The sequence below is a fragment of the Anopheles arabiensis genome, chromosome 2 (genome assembly GCF_016920715.1).
Source record: "Anopheles arabiensis isolate DONGOLA chromosome 2, AaraD3, whole genome shotgun sequence".
NCBI classification, from domain to species: domain Eukaryota; kingdom Metazoa; phylum Arthropoda; class Insecta; order Diptera; family Culicidae; genus Anopheles; species Anopheles arabiensis.
In genome coordinates, this window is record NC_053517.1 from 52,431,935 (window position 1) to 52,452,499 (window position 20,565).

The 20,565-nt window shown below is 42.0% G+C and overlaps 1 protein-coding gene across 10 annotated transcripts in view; it reads right to left on the minus strand.

Moving 5' to 3' along the window:
- Positions 1 to 20,499, minus strand: part of LOC120908518 (metastasis-associated protein MTA1) — a 32,895-nt gene extending 12,396 nt beyond the window's left edge. Inside the window, exons 1-5 of one of the 10 annotated variants that reach the window (XM_040319597.1) lie at positions 20,294 to 20,479; positions 17,730 to 17,886; positions 16,725 to 16,977; positions 10,648 to 10,809; positions 3,773 to 3,880 (exon numbers count right to left, since the gene is read on the minus strand). In XM_040319597.1, the coding sequence (XP_040175531.1) occupies positions 3,773 to 3,880; positions 10,648 to 10,809; positions 16,725 to 16,752 (298 nt within the window). In that variant the 5' untranslated portion in view covers positions 16,753 to 16,977; positions 17,730 to 17,886; positions 20,294 to 20,479. The other 9 variants (XM_040319596.1, XM_040319589.1, XM_040319591.1 and 6 more) reach the window with 9 other exon arrangements.
- Between the last annotated feature and the right edge of the window lie 66 nt (positions 20,500 to 20,565).

The window sequence follows — 20,565 nt, forward strand, 5'->3', positions numbered from 1 at the left end:
TGGAGTGGAAGTCCACCGACCAGGAAAAGCCATCGGTGGCGATATATATTTCGTCGCATTTCCTCTTCCTTGTCCATGGCCAGGCCATAGGCGTCCTTCGACTATGGGTTTCTTCTCGTCCGGGACACACTAAACAGACACATACACACACACATACTTGCACACTCAGACGCGATACTGTAGAAGGACATGGTGCACAGATGGGGGGATGGGGTTTGAGGTCGTTTTGGAAGGGTTAAAACGGAAACGAAGGATGGGGTCAACGTTTGTACCACCAAGCCATCAACCGACAATGCGAATCGATGCCGCGGCCGGTGTATGTATAATACTTGTGCCTGAGTTAGTGTTTGTGTGTTGAGGCGCGATCGGTGCGTTATCCTGTGTATATATATAACACTACGCGCGCGACAAACTTTAGAATGGATTGACAAGTTTCGGGAACACTAACAGTGGAAAAAGGAACAGATCGAAAACAGGTGTAGTATGCAACAGAACTACGAAATGTGCTGTCGGCTTTTTTTTTCTTGTTTGGTCTGGGCATTTGACAATTATTTATTTCCAAATCTTATCAACTGTCAAACTCATGTAGCTGGGCCATGTTTGTTGCAAGAGATTTCTGTCGATTTGTTAAATGTTTATTGCAGAAATATTTTCGATTTAGTTTTATGTCATCTTTAGGAGCAAACACGTACACAGTTTATTTTTTGTAAATAAATAGAAACACCTCAATATATTGCTCTTGAACAAATGTTGTCGTTCATAGACCAAGGCGTTAATATCACAGAAGGATGCTTAGTTCTTACTTGATATCACAATTGCATAGTGCGTGATATTTGACTCAATTTGTAATAGTTGACTTAATTTGTGAATCAATTATTATGATTTCAATGAAGATTAATATGAATAGTCCTTAATAAGAAAATACAAATAGTTAACGTATGAACGTAACTAGTAAGCGAAGAAGAGCAAAATACTCTTTCACGAACAAAAACCTTCAAACTTGACGTAAACGAAAAGCTCAATTCGTGCATGCATTACTATAAACACGTTCATATGCTCTGGTCAAATGATTCACTCAAGTCACAACATATTGTGATTGAGATATCACATGAAATCGTTGAAACGTGACAACATAGTGTCAACATTTTCATACGACACCATTTTGTCATTGGAACAAGTTAACCACCTTTCCATCCCTGTTCACGGTTTATTTCTATGGCCTTTGTTCTTGAAACTTATCAATGTAGGTGTCACGATTGTGAGCGCCTAAAGGAAGGACTCGGAACCACCATCGTCGTGCTTTTGGGCATTCATGATGTTGTTGATGATGATGATGATGATGATGACGATGGTGGTGACGTTCGTCGATTGGTATTTGTGCTGCAGTTGCTGCTTGCTTTCCAAAATCATAGGAAACGTTCAACAGCAGTAACCTGGCGTCAACCATAGCGTTTCACTTGGGCCCTTAACAAGATTGTGAACCATGTTTGGTGATTGTAAGCCGAAACAGGGTTTACGTCAACAATGACAACAACACGAATGTAAGAGACGTGAAAAAACGTCTAGAGCAGGAATAATTGAGAAAATCGCTCAACTCGCTGCGCTTTCTGAAAAATTCCATTCGTAGCAAACCTATTGGTCGTCAACCTCGTATTGAGATCGTCGCATCTTAGGAAGCATACTTGCCAAACGTAAATGTAAAAAGAAAACGGTACAACAAAAGACCAACAGAGAGAAAGGGAGCATCGCCATCCAGCGAGATTGGCGATTAGTTTGGCAACGTCATTGACGACACATGGCGACATTTACCTTTTCCCATAGCCACAACATTTCATTCTTCTTTGCAGCTCCACGGTCTCCACTGTTACCACTTTCTACTGTTTCCACATTTCTTCTCGACCTGTTATCCTGTTGCCAACGTAAATGCAAATAAACTACACACCGTCACTATCCCTCTGCAAACCCAGCCCTGCGATCCCATGATGCGAGTGTACCAAAGGTGGAAAAGAAGCCAGACAAAGGGAAGCTGCTTTCATGCGCTAACCAACCTGCAATCACCCACCGCAGGTGGCTTGGGTGCGCATGTGTGTATCTTTAATTTTGAATCTCCCGTGAAAGGAATGAAAGCCTCACCTCTATTTCAAACGGGGATTTCGTCACCGCAGATTGATTATATACATACAACCCCACACGCTGCCATCGACGCTCATCGGAAACGCATCACAATTTCCGGTTCTTGAGAATGCAACTGGAAGGATGCTATCAGCACATTGGTCATCTGTCGGCTGCCTGCCTATGCTGTACCAACCATCCTGCTGGTTAATATCTTCCAATCAGATGCGGGTTTCAAAACGCATGCTCATTTTAATATTGAAACGTTTAAATTTTAGAAAACATTCATATGCCCGCATTTTATGCACTTGTTTATCTTATGCCTAGATTATAAAGCGTAGGATAGTGAAAAAAGTATATGATGAAGCATAATATGTGCAGTGGACTGAACAACAACAACGACACAATTCGTTGAACACATTTAACACATTTTTTCACCGCCGCCCAGACCATTGAAAGTTTGTTAAAATTCAAACAAACAAACGAAACAAAACACTCACCCAGATGCACTGAGTATGATTTATAAAAAAAATAGTTAAGCGAAATAAATAAGCCGTCGCATGTAAACAGATAGCAACATCCTTCGAATACAACTGATCATGATAATCATTGCTTTATCATTTAAACATATTACCAAAAAACGCAAAGCACGATAATTCCCTAATTACTAACTCGCGATGAATTTCAACGGTTCTTGCATGCAAATTAACTTGGCCAGAAAAAGGAGTAACCACACACATACACGCAGTCACTCACACACATAAATGAACATTCCAACCACGCCCAAACTGAACCCCCAGAATACATTCCAGCCGATGAAAAAGAAGCACGGGGAAAGAAAATGTGTGTAGCGAACACTATCGTAGAGTCGGAGGAAAACGCTACTGCTGGTATGTGATGGACCCGGCGGATACTCCCGAGAAGATGGCAAATTATTGCTGTAGTGGCATCTTCACAGCGGAACTCGCGCGTAAAGAAGATTCGATGTACAGAGCACAGCACACAAAAACTCGTTCCGCGACTATAGCCTTTCTAACTGCAATTATCTTCTCGGCTCTGGAACAATTTGGAGCTGAGGGACGAGCGGGTGGCGATGGCGCACGGAACGAGCTTGGAAAGGTTTCAATCAAATAAAAACTTTCCTGTTCCGCACTCGATTTGGGTGGACCTAACTAAAGGCTGCTGATCATCATCATCAGGGTCGAGGGTTCACCCGTTTTCGTCATCGGTGCTTGGTTAACGAAAGTAGCCTTAAAATAACGAGACTATCTGCCACCAAGCGCTGGCGATACCAGCGATAAGGAGTTTCGAAGCGTCTTAAAACTTTCAATATCCTCCAGCAAAAGCACCAAGCTCGCACACACACACACAAACAAAGAAGACGTTATCGCGCTTTCCGTGTGGCTCGACTCATCCTCCACAGTTTTCTTTTCGTCTTGAACATCAAGACATGATCTTGAAACTCGAAATGAGGACTCAAACGGCCAAGTGGCTGGCTGCTGCATCGCGGGGGATTCAGAGCTCATTCTATTCCACGTTTAAAATTTGAAATTGAAAATTTAGCATGCCATACTTTGGTGGCAACTCTAACGAAAGCGAGGGTAGAAAAGGAAAATAAAAAGTAGCATGAAAAAAACAACACAAAAACGGGAACACTAACCTAGGGCAGGATCTAGCACCGCTTGAGCAGCCTGCTCCTCGCTGACGGGTGTCTTGAGCCACATCTTCTTTAACTTCATCGCCGCCGGGGAGTCCTCGGATGTGGCCACTGGAAAGAGAAGGGAGGCAAAGTAAAACATGAAACAACGCCATGATTAAGGATTCGTTCGTTCGTTCCGTCGCTCGTTTTACGAATATGTTGATGTGCCTGTGGTTGTTAAAGGAACGTGCATACTGTCAGTGCTAGCGTTTGCTTCTTGTAGTGTGTTTAGCTTATCTGTGGGAAGCTATCAGTCAGTCAACCATTTTCATGTCGCAGCGCTTTCTCAAAAGTTTCAAACGGTAGCTAACTTCTTTTCTATTTAACTTTTGGCATTTTGCTTCATTGTGGCAGCAGCGTTAAATTAACTGTAGGAGTTTAGTTAATCGATGCAAGTAGAGTTTGAATAACTTAAGCTTTTACTGAACTATACTCCGTTTCATCTTTTTGTCTACAATTCAGGTGCTTTAGCTGGCGCTAGTAGTTCTTCAATTTTATTCTACAAACAAATGAAAATTTAAATGTAAATGTATAATTTATTATTTGTGGTAAATTGTCTAATACATGAAATAAGCTTCAATTATAATATTAAGAATTACAATAACACTTATGATTCAACTAAACTTAAATCAGAAAAATATCAACTTCTTAAAATTACATTCAAATAATTTTCAGTTGTTTTCTTATGGAGAGTTTTTTTGGACAATAAATTACGCAATCATAATTTGTAACACAAATTTGAACAAGTTTTCCAATCTTTTAAATCAAAAACTTGCTTTTCTCGTGTTCTTTTCTGGTTCATATTTAAAATCATTCCACGATATCATTATTTTAAAAAAAATCATTTCATTAGGGTTTAGCGCGTTGAAGGTTGCCTGTCATAAATAATCTTTGAAAACTACCCATAGATGAGCTACCCGCATTGCACATTAGAGGTTAAAATAATGCCCACACTTTAGCACGACCAAACTCCAGTGCCGTAACCGGAATTTGTGTTGCTGTAGTTTAGACCCTTTCGTACATTCGCTATGTACTACTGGTCTTGCTTTCCTACCTCCCATAGCCGGAAAATCAATAATCTCAACGCTCACCGGCTAGAATAATAGTTTCTACCAACACTACCACCACACTAAGCGGCAAGGGACGTATGAGCATAACGAAACTAACCGAAATTCGCTCATCTGATCAGAGGACCTTCCTGTGCGTGTCTGTACGTGTACAAGATTGCCCCAATGCAACGGAGGGGACATTTTCCGCAGGTACATGCGGTTGGACCACTATTGCTATCGCTCCTAGAACATTATCTCTGCCAACTCGTGGAATAGGAATGGGGAAATAAATGCACCTCCAATATCCGCCTGTACACACTCTGCCGCAGTAGCGATTATTCGCTTCAAAAGAAAAGCTCGTCGTGTAGCACCACACATGGGAACGATGCACCTACTATCATGTACAGGTGTGTGCATGTGGCCACGAATGTTGGACTTTAACGGGAAGCTTGTGCCCTTGGTTACAGGTATACGTATACGAGCGCGGGCTTTCGTATCATACGCACAATGGGATTTAATCTTCTCCCTGAGTCAACGTATCGCAACTAGTCTCTCCACCTTTCAATAATGTTCGAGCAGCTCGGTACAGACAGCTTGCTCTCTGAATTTTGAGACGCACCACCAGCAAAGCTCCGCAAATTTCGACTTTCTCTATGTCAGACCAACACCATCATCAATGACTGCACCTTCCGCGAAATCAATTCAAAATCAAACCCAGGCAGGCTTCCGCTAACGGGAGCTGAAACAGTGTGGCTTCTTCCACCTGCTCTAGTCGGTACGGTGGCGGCAGCACCAAACCGATGTGTGCGTCCAGACCAGAGAGACCATGTGAGACCAGAGTTTATGTGCATCGCATCTCACTCAACGCAGCAGCATCCCAGCAGCATCCTCATACTTTTAGCGATTTTCTATATATATATATGTACACGTGCGTATCTTTATTGCACACTGGTGCATTTGCGATGCAAGCCTGGGTGATGATGCACCCGCAACACCATGGTTCAGTGGAACGAGTGTTCTATCCGAGCGCTCCCTCAATCCCAAACCTTGATGCGCCACACGACGGGTCCAAACACCCACCACCATCGAGGAAAGTTTAGTTAGTTTCACCAAACCTCCACCCGTCCAAACCCAACGCAAGCAGAGCCAGACGGGCGGCGGAAGATTGCGCTTTTATATAAACATATTTTGTGTGGAAAACTTCCGAATTATATGTACACACACACACACAGTTCGCATGAGTCTGGTGCAGCGCGGGAGTTGCAGTAAAGGACGAGAAGAATGTGAGGATGATGCATATATGACTGCCGCGAGAACGCTCTTGCATACGTGTGCAGCGAGCAGCAGCAGCCCGGTTCAGCCCGGTGGCTGGTGTGCCTCTCCGAAAAGGTTGTTGAGGATCCCATCCTTATGGCCCTAGTAGCACGAGGTGTATCGCTATAGCCACCACAGGCCGGCAGGCCCCGTTGTGACGATGACGATGACTATGAACGCGAGCCCCGGGAAAACTCGGAGAAAGAGGTTCCATCACTTGGCGCACATATGTACGGACACAGTAGCAGTACCAACGGGCCTGGGTGGGGAAAGTTCGGCGCACATCACCTACCGGCCGGATGCAATTCAAGCACCATAAAAATCGCGCAACGTTTGCATGAACGGGGCGGTAAAGGCTAACGCAAAAGCAAGGATATTTTAACTTCTCGAGTGTTCCAGCAGCAAAATTAACCAAACTAAAGCAAACTCACTAACCGACAGATGCATTGTACGACTGTGCAGGTGGAGCAAGAGAGAAAATAACAGTTCAATTTGTTACATCCTTTCCTCCAAATAGAGAGAACAAATTCGCTAGTGTTTTTGTGCTTCCTGTAAAGGATTGGAAAGTTCCGATGATACAATGAAAAACCTCACAATACAGAGGATATATTTGTTTTTTTATTACAAATCTTACCGACACACACAATACATGTGTGAATGCATATGTTAATACATTGACGTATCAGTAGTCATAGCAATTTGACGTTTTCGTCAAATGTCTACGTCTTTTAGTTAAAACAACTGAGCGAAGTAAAATAAATATGGATGATGTACCGAGCATATGTTAGAAGTACAACATTTAATAATGTAAATAAATATTATCCCACGTTCAGAAATGGTTGCCTTAAATGTCAATTCACATTTAATATATCTTCTAGATTAAGGAATTTGAATTCCTCTACCGTTACAGAACTTAAATACAACATTCAAACCAAAACAATGGATTTACACCTGTTGAGGAACGTGGAAAATAACCAAGGCAAAATATTTTTTCCCCGAAAAGATGTATTTACTGTTTGCCCAAAAGTTTGTCTTGATTCCGCGAGGATGGTTTGAAAAAGGACGCAAATCTTCTTCTGCGCTTTTTTATATCTTTTTCCCTCGTCATTTAGGAATCTACTCGGTTTGCGCTTCGTGTACCTTAAGCATTCCAGTATAGTACTGGTCGTTGGATACCTCGTTGCGCTATGTGACAACAACACCCAACATTTGATGTCTTGCAAACGAAACATGATGACTGAGTGGCAATGTTTGCAATGTGGCTAAATGATCATATGAAAAGAATTGATCAATTCATATTTTTGAATATTTTGGTAGTCGCATATGATTGATTATCTGTACATTGCTACGATCTTCTTTTGATTTAAAGAAACATTCAAACATTTTGTGTTGTTTCTTATTATGATTCCAAAGACTTTTCAACTCAGTGTAAAGCGTTTAACTCCTGTACGAATACTGCCAACGGTAGAACGACCGACGAGACTAGCTCGTGAACGCGAAATTGCAATCCAGCAGCGGGGACGCGATCGATCAAAGGGCGTTGGGATGCCACGCCACGTAATGCCTGGACCGGGGGACGAGAGTTAACGAGAATTTTCGACCGTTTGCGGTTATCGAAGCCGTTAAGGCGACACACAAAAGGGCTGACGACTAGTTGGCTGCCTTTGACAACCGTACACTGAAGCCCAGCGACGAAAACTGCGCCCAGAGCTACGCGAGACGAACCCCGAACGGTGGTGGCTGTACAGGAAGTAATATTTGAAACACATATTTGCACTAAATCTCGTATAATATAACTCGTCGCCCGCCTTCTATCCTATCGCCTCAATTCGCCTTACTTTCTCCTTCTTCTACATGGTTGCATTTGCGAAGCTTTCTTTACGAATCTGTGGGGACAACTCGCGATAGCCCGCACGGTCTAGTGTTCGAAATTCACCTGTGTAGCTGTATTGGTGCATTCGGCAATCCCCACCAAATGAGACTCCGGAATCTAGGGAAAACCACGAGCCCACATACACATATTAACAGCCCCCAATGCAAATAGCCGCCAAGTCCGTCGCTGGAGCAGCAACTGAACCAGGCACGCACTTTTCAATGCAAATTCAATCCAGGGTTTACAACTATAGCTATTATATACGCTGCCGGTTTCTACAGCACCTCTTCTGCATCCATACCACCCCCCTCAACAACGCACCCTAGCTCACAAGCACACAAGATACCCCGAAAATCCTCAGATCTACGCTTAAAATATAGTCCTTGTCGTGCGAACAAGACGGCCAATTGGACGGGAGAATCGGTGTGTAAGTGAGTGGGCACTGCAGATTCCGGGATGTTGCATACATTACCACCCTCACGCACTTACGTGCGTGCACGCACACACACACACAGACGCACGCGGGGATGCTTTTTCCCGGGGAGAAATCAACCGCAGCAAATGCACAAGATAGGATGCACCTGGGCCACCACTCGCTAGTGTCTGCACTGAGAAAGGCATTTCTGATTAAACGCAACAGCGAGTAGTTTTTGTACCGTCATCGTTAGAAACGGAGGTGATGCAGAGAGTGATTGTGTGTGTGGACATGTGTGTGTATACCATACACCACGACGAACGCCATCCCGTCCTCTCATTAAAGATACGATTTTGAACGGTAGTGTACATGGGAGCAAGCAGTGCAAGAAATATGTTACACTGCCGAGGAAGCCGTCGTCTGGAAAGATGGACATCCACAGGACGGACAGAAACATGGAACAAGGCTAATAATTAATTAAAACAAACCAGCGGAAGCAGCAGTAACGCTCACAACAATGCCGCACACCAGGTTGTAGGGTGCTTAGGGCAATAGGAAATGCACATTTTGCCAGGATACCAGCAGGCGTATACGCACGTGTACATACGCCATATAAACCCGTTGCTTTTCACATCTGCATAGAGTTGCTGCAACGAGCCCGGCAACGGTGACCGGGCGAACATTTACGCGCATCCTCATGGCAACAACTAGTTCAAGTGTGAACTTTCGGTAAAAGCTGCCTTTTTTGAGTATTCGTCATTCATTGTTGTTGAACTATTTAAATGTATGACAGTTTTTGAATAAATTGTTCTAGAATGTTCTCCTAATTGCTTTTTTTAATACATTTACTTTATATCTTTGCAAGCTTTCATGGTTTTCAAACCATGGAGTCATCTGCACTTTGAACTTTGTGTACTCATATATTTTACAGGGTTTCTCACTTTATATCAAGACCGCGGGACACTGTCGTTAAGGCATTTCGAGAACACTGATGTACACATGGGTTATACGTGTAAACAAATTAGATCGCATATCCTGGCGATGGAACAGTGTGTTCGAGAAATGTGCTGCAGATTCAGCATTGCTGCATACGAATTCAGGTATCATCAACGTTTTCAAGTATTATTCCGTAGTTTTGGCATTGTTTAAGAATGGTTCGGAATAGTGTTCCACGGTCTATTTAACAACCCCGATTTAGCAACGACATTACACATAGTCATTAAATAAATCGAGTAAGTGGCAGTTTCCAACTCCTAAGAAGCTTGATCTACCCGGACTACGTGCATGTGTGTGAATATATTGTAAGGAATTCTGAACATGTCTCAAGCATCATTAAAAAATCCATTTGTGACCAGTTACTACTAATGCCGACGTGGTTCAATAATTACCTGTGCCATCCTCTATTCCTAAGATTAACTACTCTACTATAGACAAAATATGTTTCATGGAACCAGTTCTTGAAAAAAGGATCAAGATCAGACAGGCTACACATATACCGGACAGCCTACATGTGGGTAGAAATATGATGGTGTGCAAATGGAATGGATGTGGTTGGTTAATAGCGCCATAACATACATGTGATTCAGAAATATCGCAGCATTAAAGTTGAAATGCTGCGTTTCGCACTGCTCATTATCGTTCTTTGTCCATGGAAAAGGGCGATAAACGTGAAACATATTTTGAATCTAACTATTTGCTCTATGTACTTTTCTAAACGCATCATACCTTAGATAGCCTTGCTAAGGGCACGTAGTCTAAAGTACAATTAAATTATGCATAATGTGGTGCCATTTAAACTGGTATGAGGTTGGTTTACAAATGTTCCCAATTCTACCACAATTCTGGAATGCGAATCGATAAAAAAGAACCCCAGTCTATTTACTTTTACATTTTCAATAGATCCGTTTAAAATACAGCTCTGTTTCTTGAAACAACCACTTGTCTTGCGACAGTCACATGTCACACATTTATGGCAAGGCTTTATTTAATTAAACAAGAGACATCCTATGGATTGTGCAACTTGAAACATACATTTTTAAATATCATCATTAATATTAGTGACGTTTTGGGGGAACGGAAACCAGACCTCAAATAGCTAAACAAACATACAAAAAAGCATAAAACCATCATACCAACTGTGGCAACAGGCCAAAAGGTTATCAACAGCATAACTACTATTACTTACTCTGGTGCTTATCGGCTAACTGCACAAGCGGCGTCGGAAGATCCCTTCGCCTGTAGAAGCACATCACTTTGGCTTCAACATTGCCGCTCGGTGTTTTGTTGAGTTCATCGATACGCCGAATCTGGTACGGTGTCGTCGGCGATGTCTCCACGTAGACATAGTCTGTAAGTAAGTATAATATATATGTATGATTAGAACACATTTAACATTTCTAAATTCTGCTATGGGTATACACATAAGTTACAGAGGATCAAATCCATCACAGGCTTAAGACAAACCTGCACCGCCCACGATTGTTAAGTCAAATAACATAGCGATAGCGATGGCGTGTAATAAATTAGTTATTTCAACTCTCATTTGACACATTGTAAAAGGGCGAGCATAATTACTGAAAAGATAAATTAACACAATTCCACTACAAGAAGGCCACACACGGATGTCCGGTGAATTGTAAAATATAAAATAACAAATAACCAACATAAATATATCAAAATTAATCTATTTCATTTGAAGAGAACATTTCTTTTTGTATTTCTTGCTATGCTGGGTGTCTCCTAACTTTTCAGTGCGCGTGCCGAATTGGTTCAAAAGAATGTCAATGCCTGCCGTTTTAACGATTACTTTCAATTCATGAGTGACCATTAATAGTTTAGTATGAATGGAACAAAAAAGCAGCAAATGTTAAATATTTAGCGTACAGTGTAGTCAAATTGGAACGCGGACATTCCGGCCAATACAGGCTTTCGAGACTTATTGAATACCACACAACCAGATAATCAGTCCGTGCTACAGGAGGACTGTTCATATAAAGCTTGAGACCATGACAGACTATGGCTCAATAACTTTGACAACTTTACTATGGCTCAATAGGTTGAAGACTGCACCATGCGACGAGTTTATACCAGTGCTGCAAAGTGTCACTGTCAATGTCATAAAAAAATCTGACTGAAACAAAATCCATATCAGCGTTACGTACTCAATTGTGATAACCAGAGGTGATACTCAAAACGGTTGATGTGACCAATACATGCTTCATGACATTTTTACGACCATCGCTTGGTCAGTCACTATGTCATGACTTTTTTTTTACTGTGATCAGCTTTGCAAAATGTCACTGACATAGTCATGACAAATTCTGGCTGAAACAAAATCATATCAGAGTCACGAGCTGTACTGTGATGATCAGAGGCGAGCCTCAAACAGTTGGCAGCATTGTTCACAGCCAGAAAAAATCATGATTATGCTTGCGCCGGCATTAAGCTAAGCTTGTCAGTCAGAGTACCGCGTTGGACTCAAGAATTCGCATGTCGCGTTCGGCATGTCAAGGCGCACTTTTATTGAGTATCAGCAATGAGCATCAAGCTACCATGTTCACTGTTTTCGTTGGTGAAAATCACGTGATGCTCATGACATTTTGCAGCACTGGTTTATACATCACAGTTGCAACTCGAATATTTTTTCTTTTTATTTCGCCAAACTGATTTCTACTTTGGCGCATAAATATTATACCACTATTCGATGTTTAATACCAAACATTTTGATACGACGATCTGTGAATGGAAGTCAGATGCACCGTATTGCATGCACAGCAAATAAATTAATCAAGTTGTATGACTGATATCAACTTGATTTTTTAAATCTATACACATTGTAGTGGAAATCTATACATTTATCTTTCCATTCTTAGGCATTTGCCGTGTTTGGCTGAATAGCAGAGTGATACTACCAATAGTCAAACAATTGGAATTATTAAACGCATCGTCATAATAGCGCATCGTGTGTTTGTATTGATTGAAAAGGTATAAAATATTGTACAAGCAAAACACAGCAAAGCTCAAACGTTTTTCGCATAGCCAGCATAACTGACTGGCGACAAGCGGAAAGTAGAACATCGAACTCAGCAACACAACGAGGCCACCGGCATAAAGCAACCACACCGATCACACTGTTTTGCGGCCTTTCATTGCGTTGCCTTTCATGTTCTGCGCTCCGTATGCCAGCTTTCTATGTTTCCTCCTACTCTATTGTGTTGATGGCCCAAGCCCAAGAAAAGAACAACAATCCGCCGATACATACACGATGGTCACAACAGACGATAGTATGGGAGAATTAAGCTAAGTTTTGCAACAACAAAAAAATAATCAAACGATAAGCAACGTGTAAGAAAATTTGCTTGCGTAACAAGCAACCAGCAAACACCCAGTCGATGCCTATTGGGTCTGCAATATGCGGTCACTTTGCTATGTGAATGTTTTACTTTGTTTGCTGCCAGACCAGCCACCCATCCGTATTATTTTTAAATTCATCATGTCCGTGCGATGGCTAACTACAACGTTATGAAAGTGTGTTAAATGCTCCACAATTTGCATCTGGCCCGCGCTAATATTTATTAAGTATTTTCTTAAAAACTTTAATTCGTCGCTATTAAACCTTGGGAGTCTGAAACCATAGCTGAGAGGTCCGTGTAACTAGCTGCCAAAATGATGTTCTTCACACTGCTTCCGAATTGCTGTTCAGCCAAGAAGTTGAGAGATTCGAGAACTCAATCACGGATGCGTTACGAAGATGATAAAACAAGCACACACACACACACACACACACACACACACACACACACACACACACACAAAACGAATCATTTCTCAGTCCAGCGGGACGATGAACTCAGTCGATTGATGCTCTACGTTAGTGATTACTGTTCACTTACTGTTCACTCGCCGCTGCATTCTATCTATCTATCTCATCTGAGAACGATTCGCCAGCCCCACTAAACTGCGGTTCGTTTCAGTCGATACTGATTATAACAAAACAATTCTAATCTTATGCTTTGGAAGTCTAATGGAGAAATAGAACCACTTTAAATTTAGTTAAGTTCAAACAATATGGTGTTATCGTACTCATGTAGTTTCGCTTTGTATTTATAAACAAGTTGTAAATATCATATTTTGATGAAAAACTATAACTAAATAAAATAATAATACATTAATGGTTCACAGCATACCCTGGCCAGTGAGGGAGTTTATTTATTAATGAGCCGTTGGTTCTGTCCAAAATAAAACGTTCCATTCGATATTTTTACCGTACGCTAACGATCGCATCTATACAAGTTACAATTAATTGCTGCGTCTAGCAGTATACTACTGTTACGTATCACATAAATTTCCGTAAGCTTTCATATTAACTGCTTTTAACATGCAAAACGGTACTTCCACTATATCAATTCTCATTAAAAATATATTTCATTCCCAAATCCCCACAGTATATTAGCATTTCCCGACACCTAGATTCTTTCGGTTCCAATCGTCACATTGCTTTCATGCTCCTTTTTTTTCTTTTTTCTTCTTCCCCTGTCCCGCTTTACTGTTCCCCCCCGTTCCCAGTGGTACACCCGTAATCTCCCCCTATTTTATCCATATCACAAACCTATGTTGGAAAGTTGTTGACCCTGAACCGAATGAGAAGCGCAGTAAGCAAGTCACGCAGGAAAAGAACATGCGGTAGTCCCAAAAAATCGAAAGAGGCAAAGAAGTGCAAAAACCAAACGCAGAGCGAATGGAAACGTAAAGACGGAAAGGCAAACACGAAATGAAGCCGGGACGCCACCTCGCTTATTCTTCTTTCCGTCATCGGCGGTTATGGCGGCGCATAAAACGAAGCCCTTGCCGTGTACAGCATTGTCCAGTCCCGAGCATTACTGACCATCTTACGGTGGAGGTCTTAGCATTAGCACAAGGAAGAGAGTACCCTAACACAACGTGGATCAATTTCCCTGCCCTGGGTGAGTGGTAGAGCGTGCATGTATCGAATACCAACCGACCTACCGTTAAAGTTTGTTAGTTTATCGTGTAGTTGTAATACGAGCAAGGTACGAAGAACTATCCATAGTCAATATAACATGACTGACCTCTACCATATTTTGAAAATCTTAGAAAAAAAAACATTTTTGGTTTGCTATTTTTCAATAACACCGAAAATTGTCTTCTGATTTGGTGTACTTTCGACAATACAATACGAAGGAACGCAGAAGGAAATTATTTCCTAAATCAGCATTAACTTTCAGTTTTTTTTTGCTCAACAAAGATTATTAAAGAATCGACACATGGATGGCCAACGAAAAGATCAATTTATGTTTGTAATACTAATGACTAATGAGTACTTGAACGAACAAAACAAACACATAGTTCAATTTGTAAAGTTGTAAACGATATGAGATAAATTATTTAAAACTCTTTTCAATAATTATAACATATCCTGTTTATAGCATGAAGCTTTAAGAATCGTAGATAATCTCAACAAATCCTTTAGCACCTGCTTTCGTTAGTTGTATATCTGCGTTTTTTCCATTACTTTTGCTTTTTTTGTTGAAAAAAGAAAACAAAACACAATGACAAATGCTGCATTCCCAACAAACCGTTGAAGCAATTTTTAGACAAATCGGAGAAGGGGTCGCAGAATGTTTAACAGCAGTTACATACGAGTATACGAGATTGGTTCTATTTTTAATACCATCTCTTTTGGTCTGCACGCAATTCACGTCGACAATTGATGCGTTCGATCGAATTTGGGAAGAATCTGCTTTATCGAACTACCTAGGCACACCGTTTTGTAAAATAAAAGCCTTATGAATACAATTAATTCTGATGTTTTTCAACCTTTTTTTACATTCCCCATTTCTAAATATTCAAAAGACACATGTTTAAGCTTGTTTACTTAAAAGAAATTTTTAATAACTTTATCTTTATTTTAATATTTGACTAGTTTAACAACTTTGTACATTCATTTCGTATCTTATTCCACAATCTTCTTGTTGATTGTGTATGGCATTTTTAAATATTGATAGTTTGGATTAATGTTCTTTTAATCATTTCCAAATTAAAAAACACCTATTTGGAGTTTACAGATACATCGGACACCAAGATGTAGAATAAATCCTGTAGTAGTATCCTGTTGTATGCTTCACGATTGGAAAATGCCATAATTGAACAGTTCAGAACCCAAGGATGGTCACCAATGACAATATGACATTATTTATGATAAAGTAAAGCAAACATTGATGATTTCAATTCAATATGTAATCCATCAAATCCGAGGACCGCCAGTCAAGCAAGCTGTTAATTCCTAAGACAAATATTACAGTACTTCATTGCGAAATCAATATTGCTCGAATCTTTCACGTATAATTGGCGTCTTGTGGACGAGCAAACATTAAATGTAATTTTTTGATTGTCTCCTTATCAATTCGATTCATCGAAGCAAGAGCAGCTATAATTATTGTAGGTGTGCATACGCCACAATGACTAAAACATTCGTCACTCGTCAAAAACGTTTGAGTAAAACTATGACTGTGCCGGTCTAGTGGTACAGTCGTAAACTCGAACGACTTAACAACATGCCCGTCATGGGTTCAAGCCCCGAATAAACCGTGCCCCCATACGTAGGACTGACTATCCTGCTATGGTAACAATAAGTCACTGAAAGCCAAGCTCACTTCACCTCACCAGTGGGTACAGGCAGGCCTTGACCAACAGCGGTTGTTGTGCCAAAGAAGAAGAAAACTATGACTAACGCATTAGGATTTTCTATGCATGTACGTCTACGTATGGTATATGACGACACAAAACAAAGATGAAAATGTAAAGTGGCAGTGCCTATCAAAACAAAACCAATTTACCAATATTTATCTCGCCCAATAATTGGATGAAATTTTGTGTTTGACAATTTCAACATTGCACTAAAAAATGACAGTATTTTCCTCAGCGAAATCCTTCGCGGCTAAAATTAAATTAGTATTGCATAGTTCCAGGGTACTCCAGGGGCCTTCAAACATTTCAGTTCAGGCCAAATTGTCTGATATTCAAATAAATTTATAATCTTAGGTTGAAAAACGATATTTTACGTTTTTACGTTTTTTTATAGTACGTAAAAATAGTTAAAAAAAAAAAACTATCACCTCTAAGGTATTAGTAGACTATTACACCGAAAATTCCCTACTTATTATAGTTTGGAGATCCCTGGTGTTGTACCCCATATCCTTTTCTGATTTTCCTGCAAAAAAAAAGATCGAACCCCTTACTTACCTCCGACACGGTACATGTTGGTTGTCATAGTTGTTGTTTATTTAGCCGTTTTTTCGTAAAAAATGTAAAAATTTCTCCAACACACTGAAGCGCCTTAAAAAGGCGCTTAGCAACTAAAATCCTACTGGAGCACCGTGGATCCAAATTTTCCGCCGAAAATATAGCAAGTTCACTTTTTAACGGTTTCTCGTCTCTTTTGCACAATTTTTTCGGCAATTGCAATTGCGGATGCTCTTCCGGTTCTGCGTCCTTTCTAAACACACCTTTGCAGGAAGAGAAAAAATAACACTCACTAGAGCGCGAAGATTTTGAGGGAATCAAACCAACACACACACATACACAGCGGGGCCAAACTTTCCACCTCCAATTTCCCTCCTTTTCACTGTTGATTTCACGAACATAAACAATGCACCTTCCTACTCGGCCTCTTCACCGTGCGGTGAAAATCGCACACAACACTCTCACTAGCGCACAGGCACGCACGCGGGACGAACACTTTGCAACGACACACTCCCGCCCACAACGATAAGCCCTTTGGTAGCGCGCCCCTTCTATCTGATCGCTCTCCTTTTGGCCGTACTTAATTTACACTGCAAGTGAACCCCGAAAATGGCGCCTCCTGGCGATTCCTTCTTCAACACAGCGCCAACAGCAAACCAAGCGTTACCTCAAACGAGACGAGACACACAAAAAACCCTCACACATACACACGCACGCGCACGTATCGGTAGCTCAACGTAGAGACACACTCACAAACACTTCCTACGCGTCCGTCGTGCTTTTTGCTTCTCTACTTTTTCTTTTCGCTTTCGCTGCTGCTTGTTGACAATTGGTGACGTTTTTTTTTTCTTTCTGCCAGCATAGGTGTATGAGGAAAGCTTTTATGCTGCACAAAGCATCCGCAGACACCTGTGTTCGAGCAATTCCGTAGCAATCGGAAGCTTTGCAGCAGCAGCTGCAGCAGTTTGATGAACGTTTGATTTTCACAACCCAAAGTTAACTCACTGTAGTGACGTCAATAACTGTTTCCCGCAGCACGCAGCGAACAGTTGATCGTCTGGGTGCGTTTTTATCCCGATTACTGTGCACTCAAACGGGACCTGTCCCAAACAAATTCCCAGCCGTGTCCCGTTTCAATGTCCTTCATGAGCACTGCTGCTTTCTGAAATAAAAGGAATGATATAAGTTAATTTTTTCTTTTTTTTTTTCTTTTCACGAGCATTCGTGAATTGTCCCACTCCTCCTTAATCAATCATAATCTTTGATGAATACACAGATTAAGCTGCACACAGCACACCGTTACCAAAAGTCTGAAGTTAATCAAACCCCATATAAGCCATTTCCAATCGCCAGTTCAGGTGTACCCAACCCACGTAATATTAGTCATTTTTATAATCACCTTAAAAATGCAAATATTTTTTCATGTAACTGTGGTGAAGAATATTAACCAAAATCTGCGAGGACCGAAAGTGGTGATAACATTTCTTTTCCGTCAAACTTTGCGTGTACATTCCCTTAAGACGCATCCTCTTTCCTGCTTAGTTCCACTCAGGATACTTTTTCTACCCGTACCTTTGGGTAACATTTTCTTGCCTTTCTTTCTTTTGCTCTGCTCCCCACACGTCCATAAACCCTAGTAGGCATCGCGCGACCGGTGGACGCGTATCGAGAATGACATACACATTCATGCAAACACGCGCGCGCACACATCCACACACAACATGCATAGCAAACCAGCGCGGCGAGTGCAAAAATGAAACACCAAAGGGCAAAACCGGATAACGGTGATAACTGGAATAGTCTTCGAGATGACATTCTTCGTATTCTTTGCCCCGCACACAACCACACATACGCTTTTGCGTGTTCTCTAGGGGCTGTAGCGAAATCTTCAAGTTAGCCGAGACACATTGTACACATTTTAGCACACATCCACCAACCAACTTGCATAAAAAAAAGGTTGCGCTTATCATCAAGCTTCTTTTTCGCTTCTTGTTTTCTTGTTTTCATCCCCATAAGCACATAACCTATGCACGCTCGTATCGTCACCGCCCGCACTGGACCAACACTGGACTGCCCCGATCGCCCGATTAATTTCTCGCGACATATTCCGCACACATCACATCCAGAGCGCATTGCACTATTATTGAACCTTGCTCTTCATGCGTGCATAACTGTCGCGCGTCTGTGTGTATTTGTGTATGGGTACAGCGTGTGCTCGAATTGGAGCCCTCGCTCTGGTTTCAAGAAAGTTAAAAAGAGCCCATGTATACTGCACAAACCCCACACACCCAACCGAAGAAGACCGGCCGACAGTTGCGCGATAAGGGATTTTTAAGGTTACGTTTTGCTGCTCGCTTTGCTGCCCTTGTCTAGTCTTCGCATCTGCTAATCATCCGTTTCCTCGCTTCCTGCTTTCTCGCTGATCGTTGGCTTGTGTGTGGCTTTTTTTCTTTTCCGTCGACTTTTCTTCCTCGCACTCTGTTTCGCTTTCACACGCTGCTCCGCTATTATATCCATTGCCATACCGACTACACAGGATTGGAAGGGGGCGATCACTAAAAAAGCCATAGCTACACTTGAAACAACGCGTACGCACGCACTTGCCTGCTATGTCGCGCGCTGCTCTCTTTTGAAGAGCGCACACCATCGTCTTCTCATTACCGCCGCTGACGATGGCGGCTTACTGAGAGCACAAAATTGCACAGAACCTGACTAAAAAAAACAACAACTATCGACGATCCCGCCGTCAATGTGTTGAGAATCAGCCAACCGAAACGCGACACAGAACCTTCGACTTTCCTCTTTGCGTATCCGACTGCACTCGATGCTCGCCCCTTTCCCCGCAACACGGGACACATTTCTTCACGTCCCGTCTTCTGGCACATTTCCGTCTCCGTCTCCACGCTACGCGAATTTGCGGTGAATTGATTATGCTAAGAAAATCCGTAGCATTTCCTTCAAAACCCATTATTGCGCTATCGCGATTCGCGCACACACAGATACACACACACACATACCAGACACATTAACGTTATTGGGCGACCAGCAACGGGGTTTGGGACGGTTGATGCTATTTTACACGGTTGGTGGAAAGCACCAGAAATTTCATCGGATGCCCTAATGCTTTTCACACGTTATTCCTTTGTCGGACTCACTCACATCTCACCCACCGCTACGCGAAAACCAAATTCAACAAGGTAGAACAAGCCTCCAACGCGACAGTCCCCCATCCTTCGTCTTCTTTCACCTCTGCTCCTAACCCTACTCTACCGTTCATTATGATAATGCGAACCATTTGGACCGTGGCGAAAGCGTCCACTGTACCCTTCCGATTTCTCCCCCATCTCAACACCAACCACGCTTACTTTCTTCGGCGAGGAATTCCGGACACACACTTCCGGCTAACGCACACCGATACATACCGTATCAACGTAGCCGGTTGATTCGCACGGTACGTAACGTCACTACCAATCGAGGAAGTCACAATAATACATATAGGCACAAGAATGAACCACGAAACGGCCGAATGAAGAAAGTTGCGGCAGAGAGGAAAAAAAAGTACCGGGTACCGTTATTTCACGCGTCCAGTCTGTCCCCCCGTCGATCGCCCGACGCACACGGTACAGTACTCGGGATATTTTACCGCTCACACTTGCCCAACAGAATCCCCGCGTACTTTTTTCTAATTGTTTTTCTGCAGCACGCACGGCAGGACGCGTCGTTCGCTTTTTCCAAGCTCCGCCATTTTGATTCACGGGTAAGGTGAAACTGGCCCAAGCAGCGGATTGCTCTGCACATGACGTTTCGGACAGAATATTCAGTTGTTCGAACTGATTCCCAA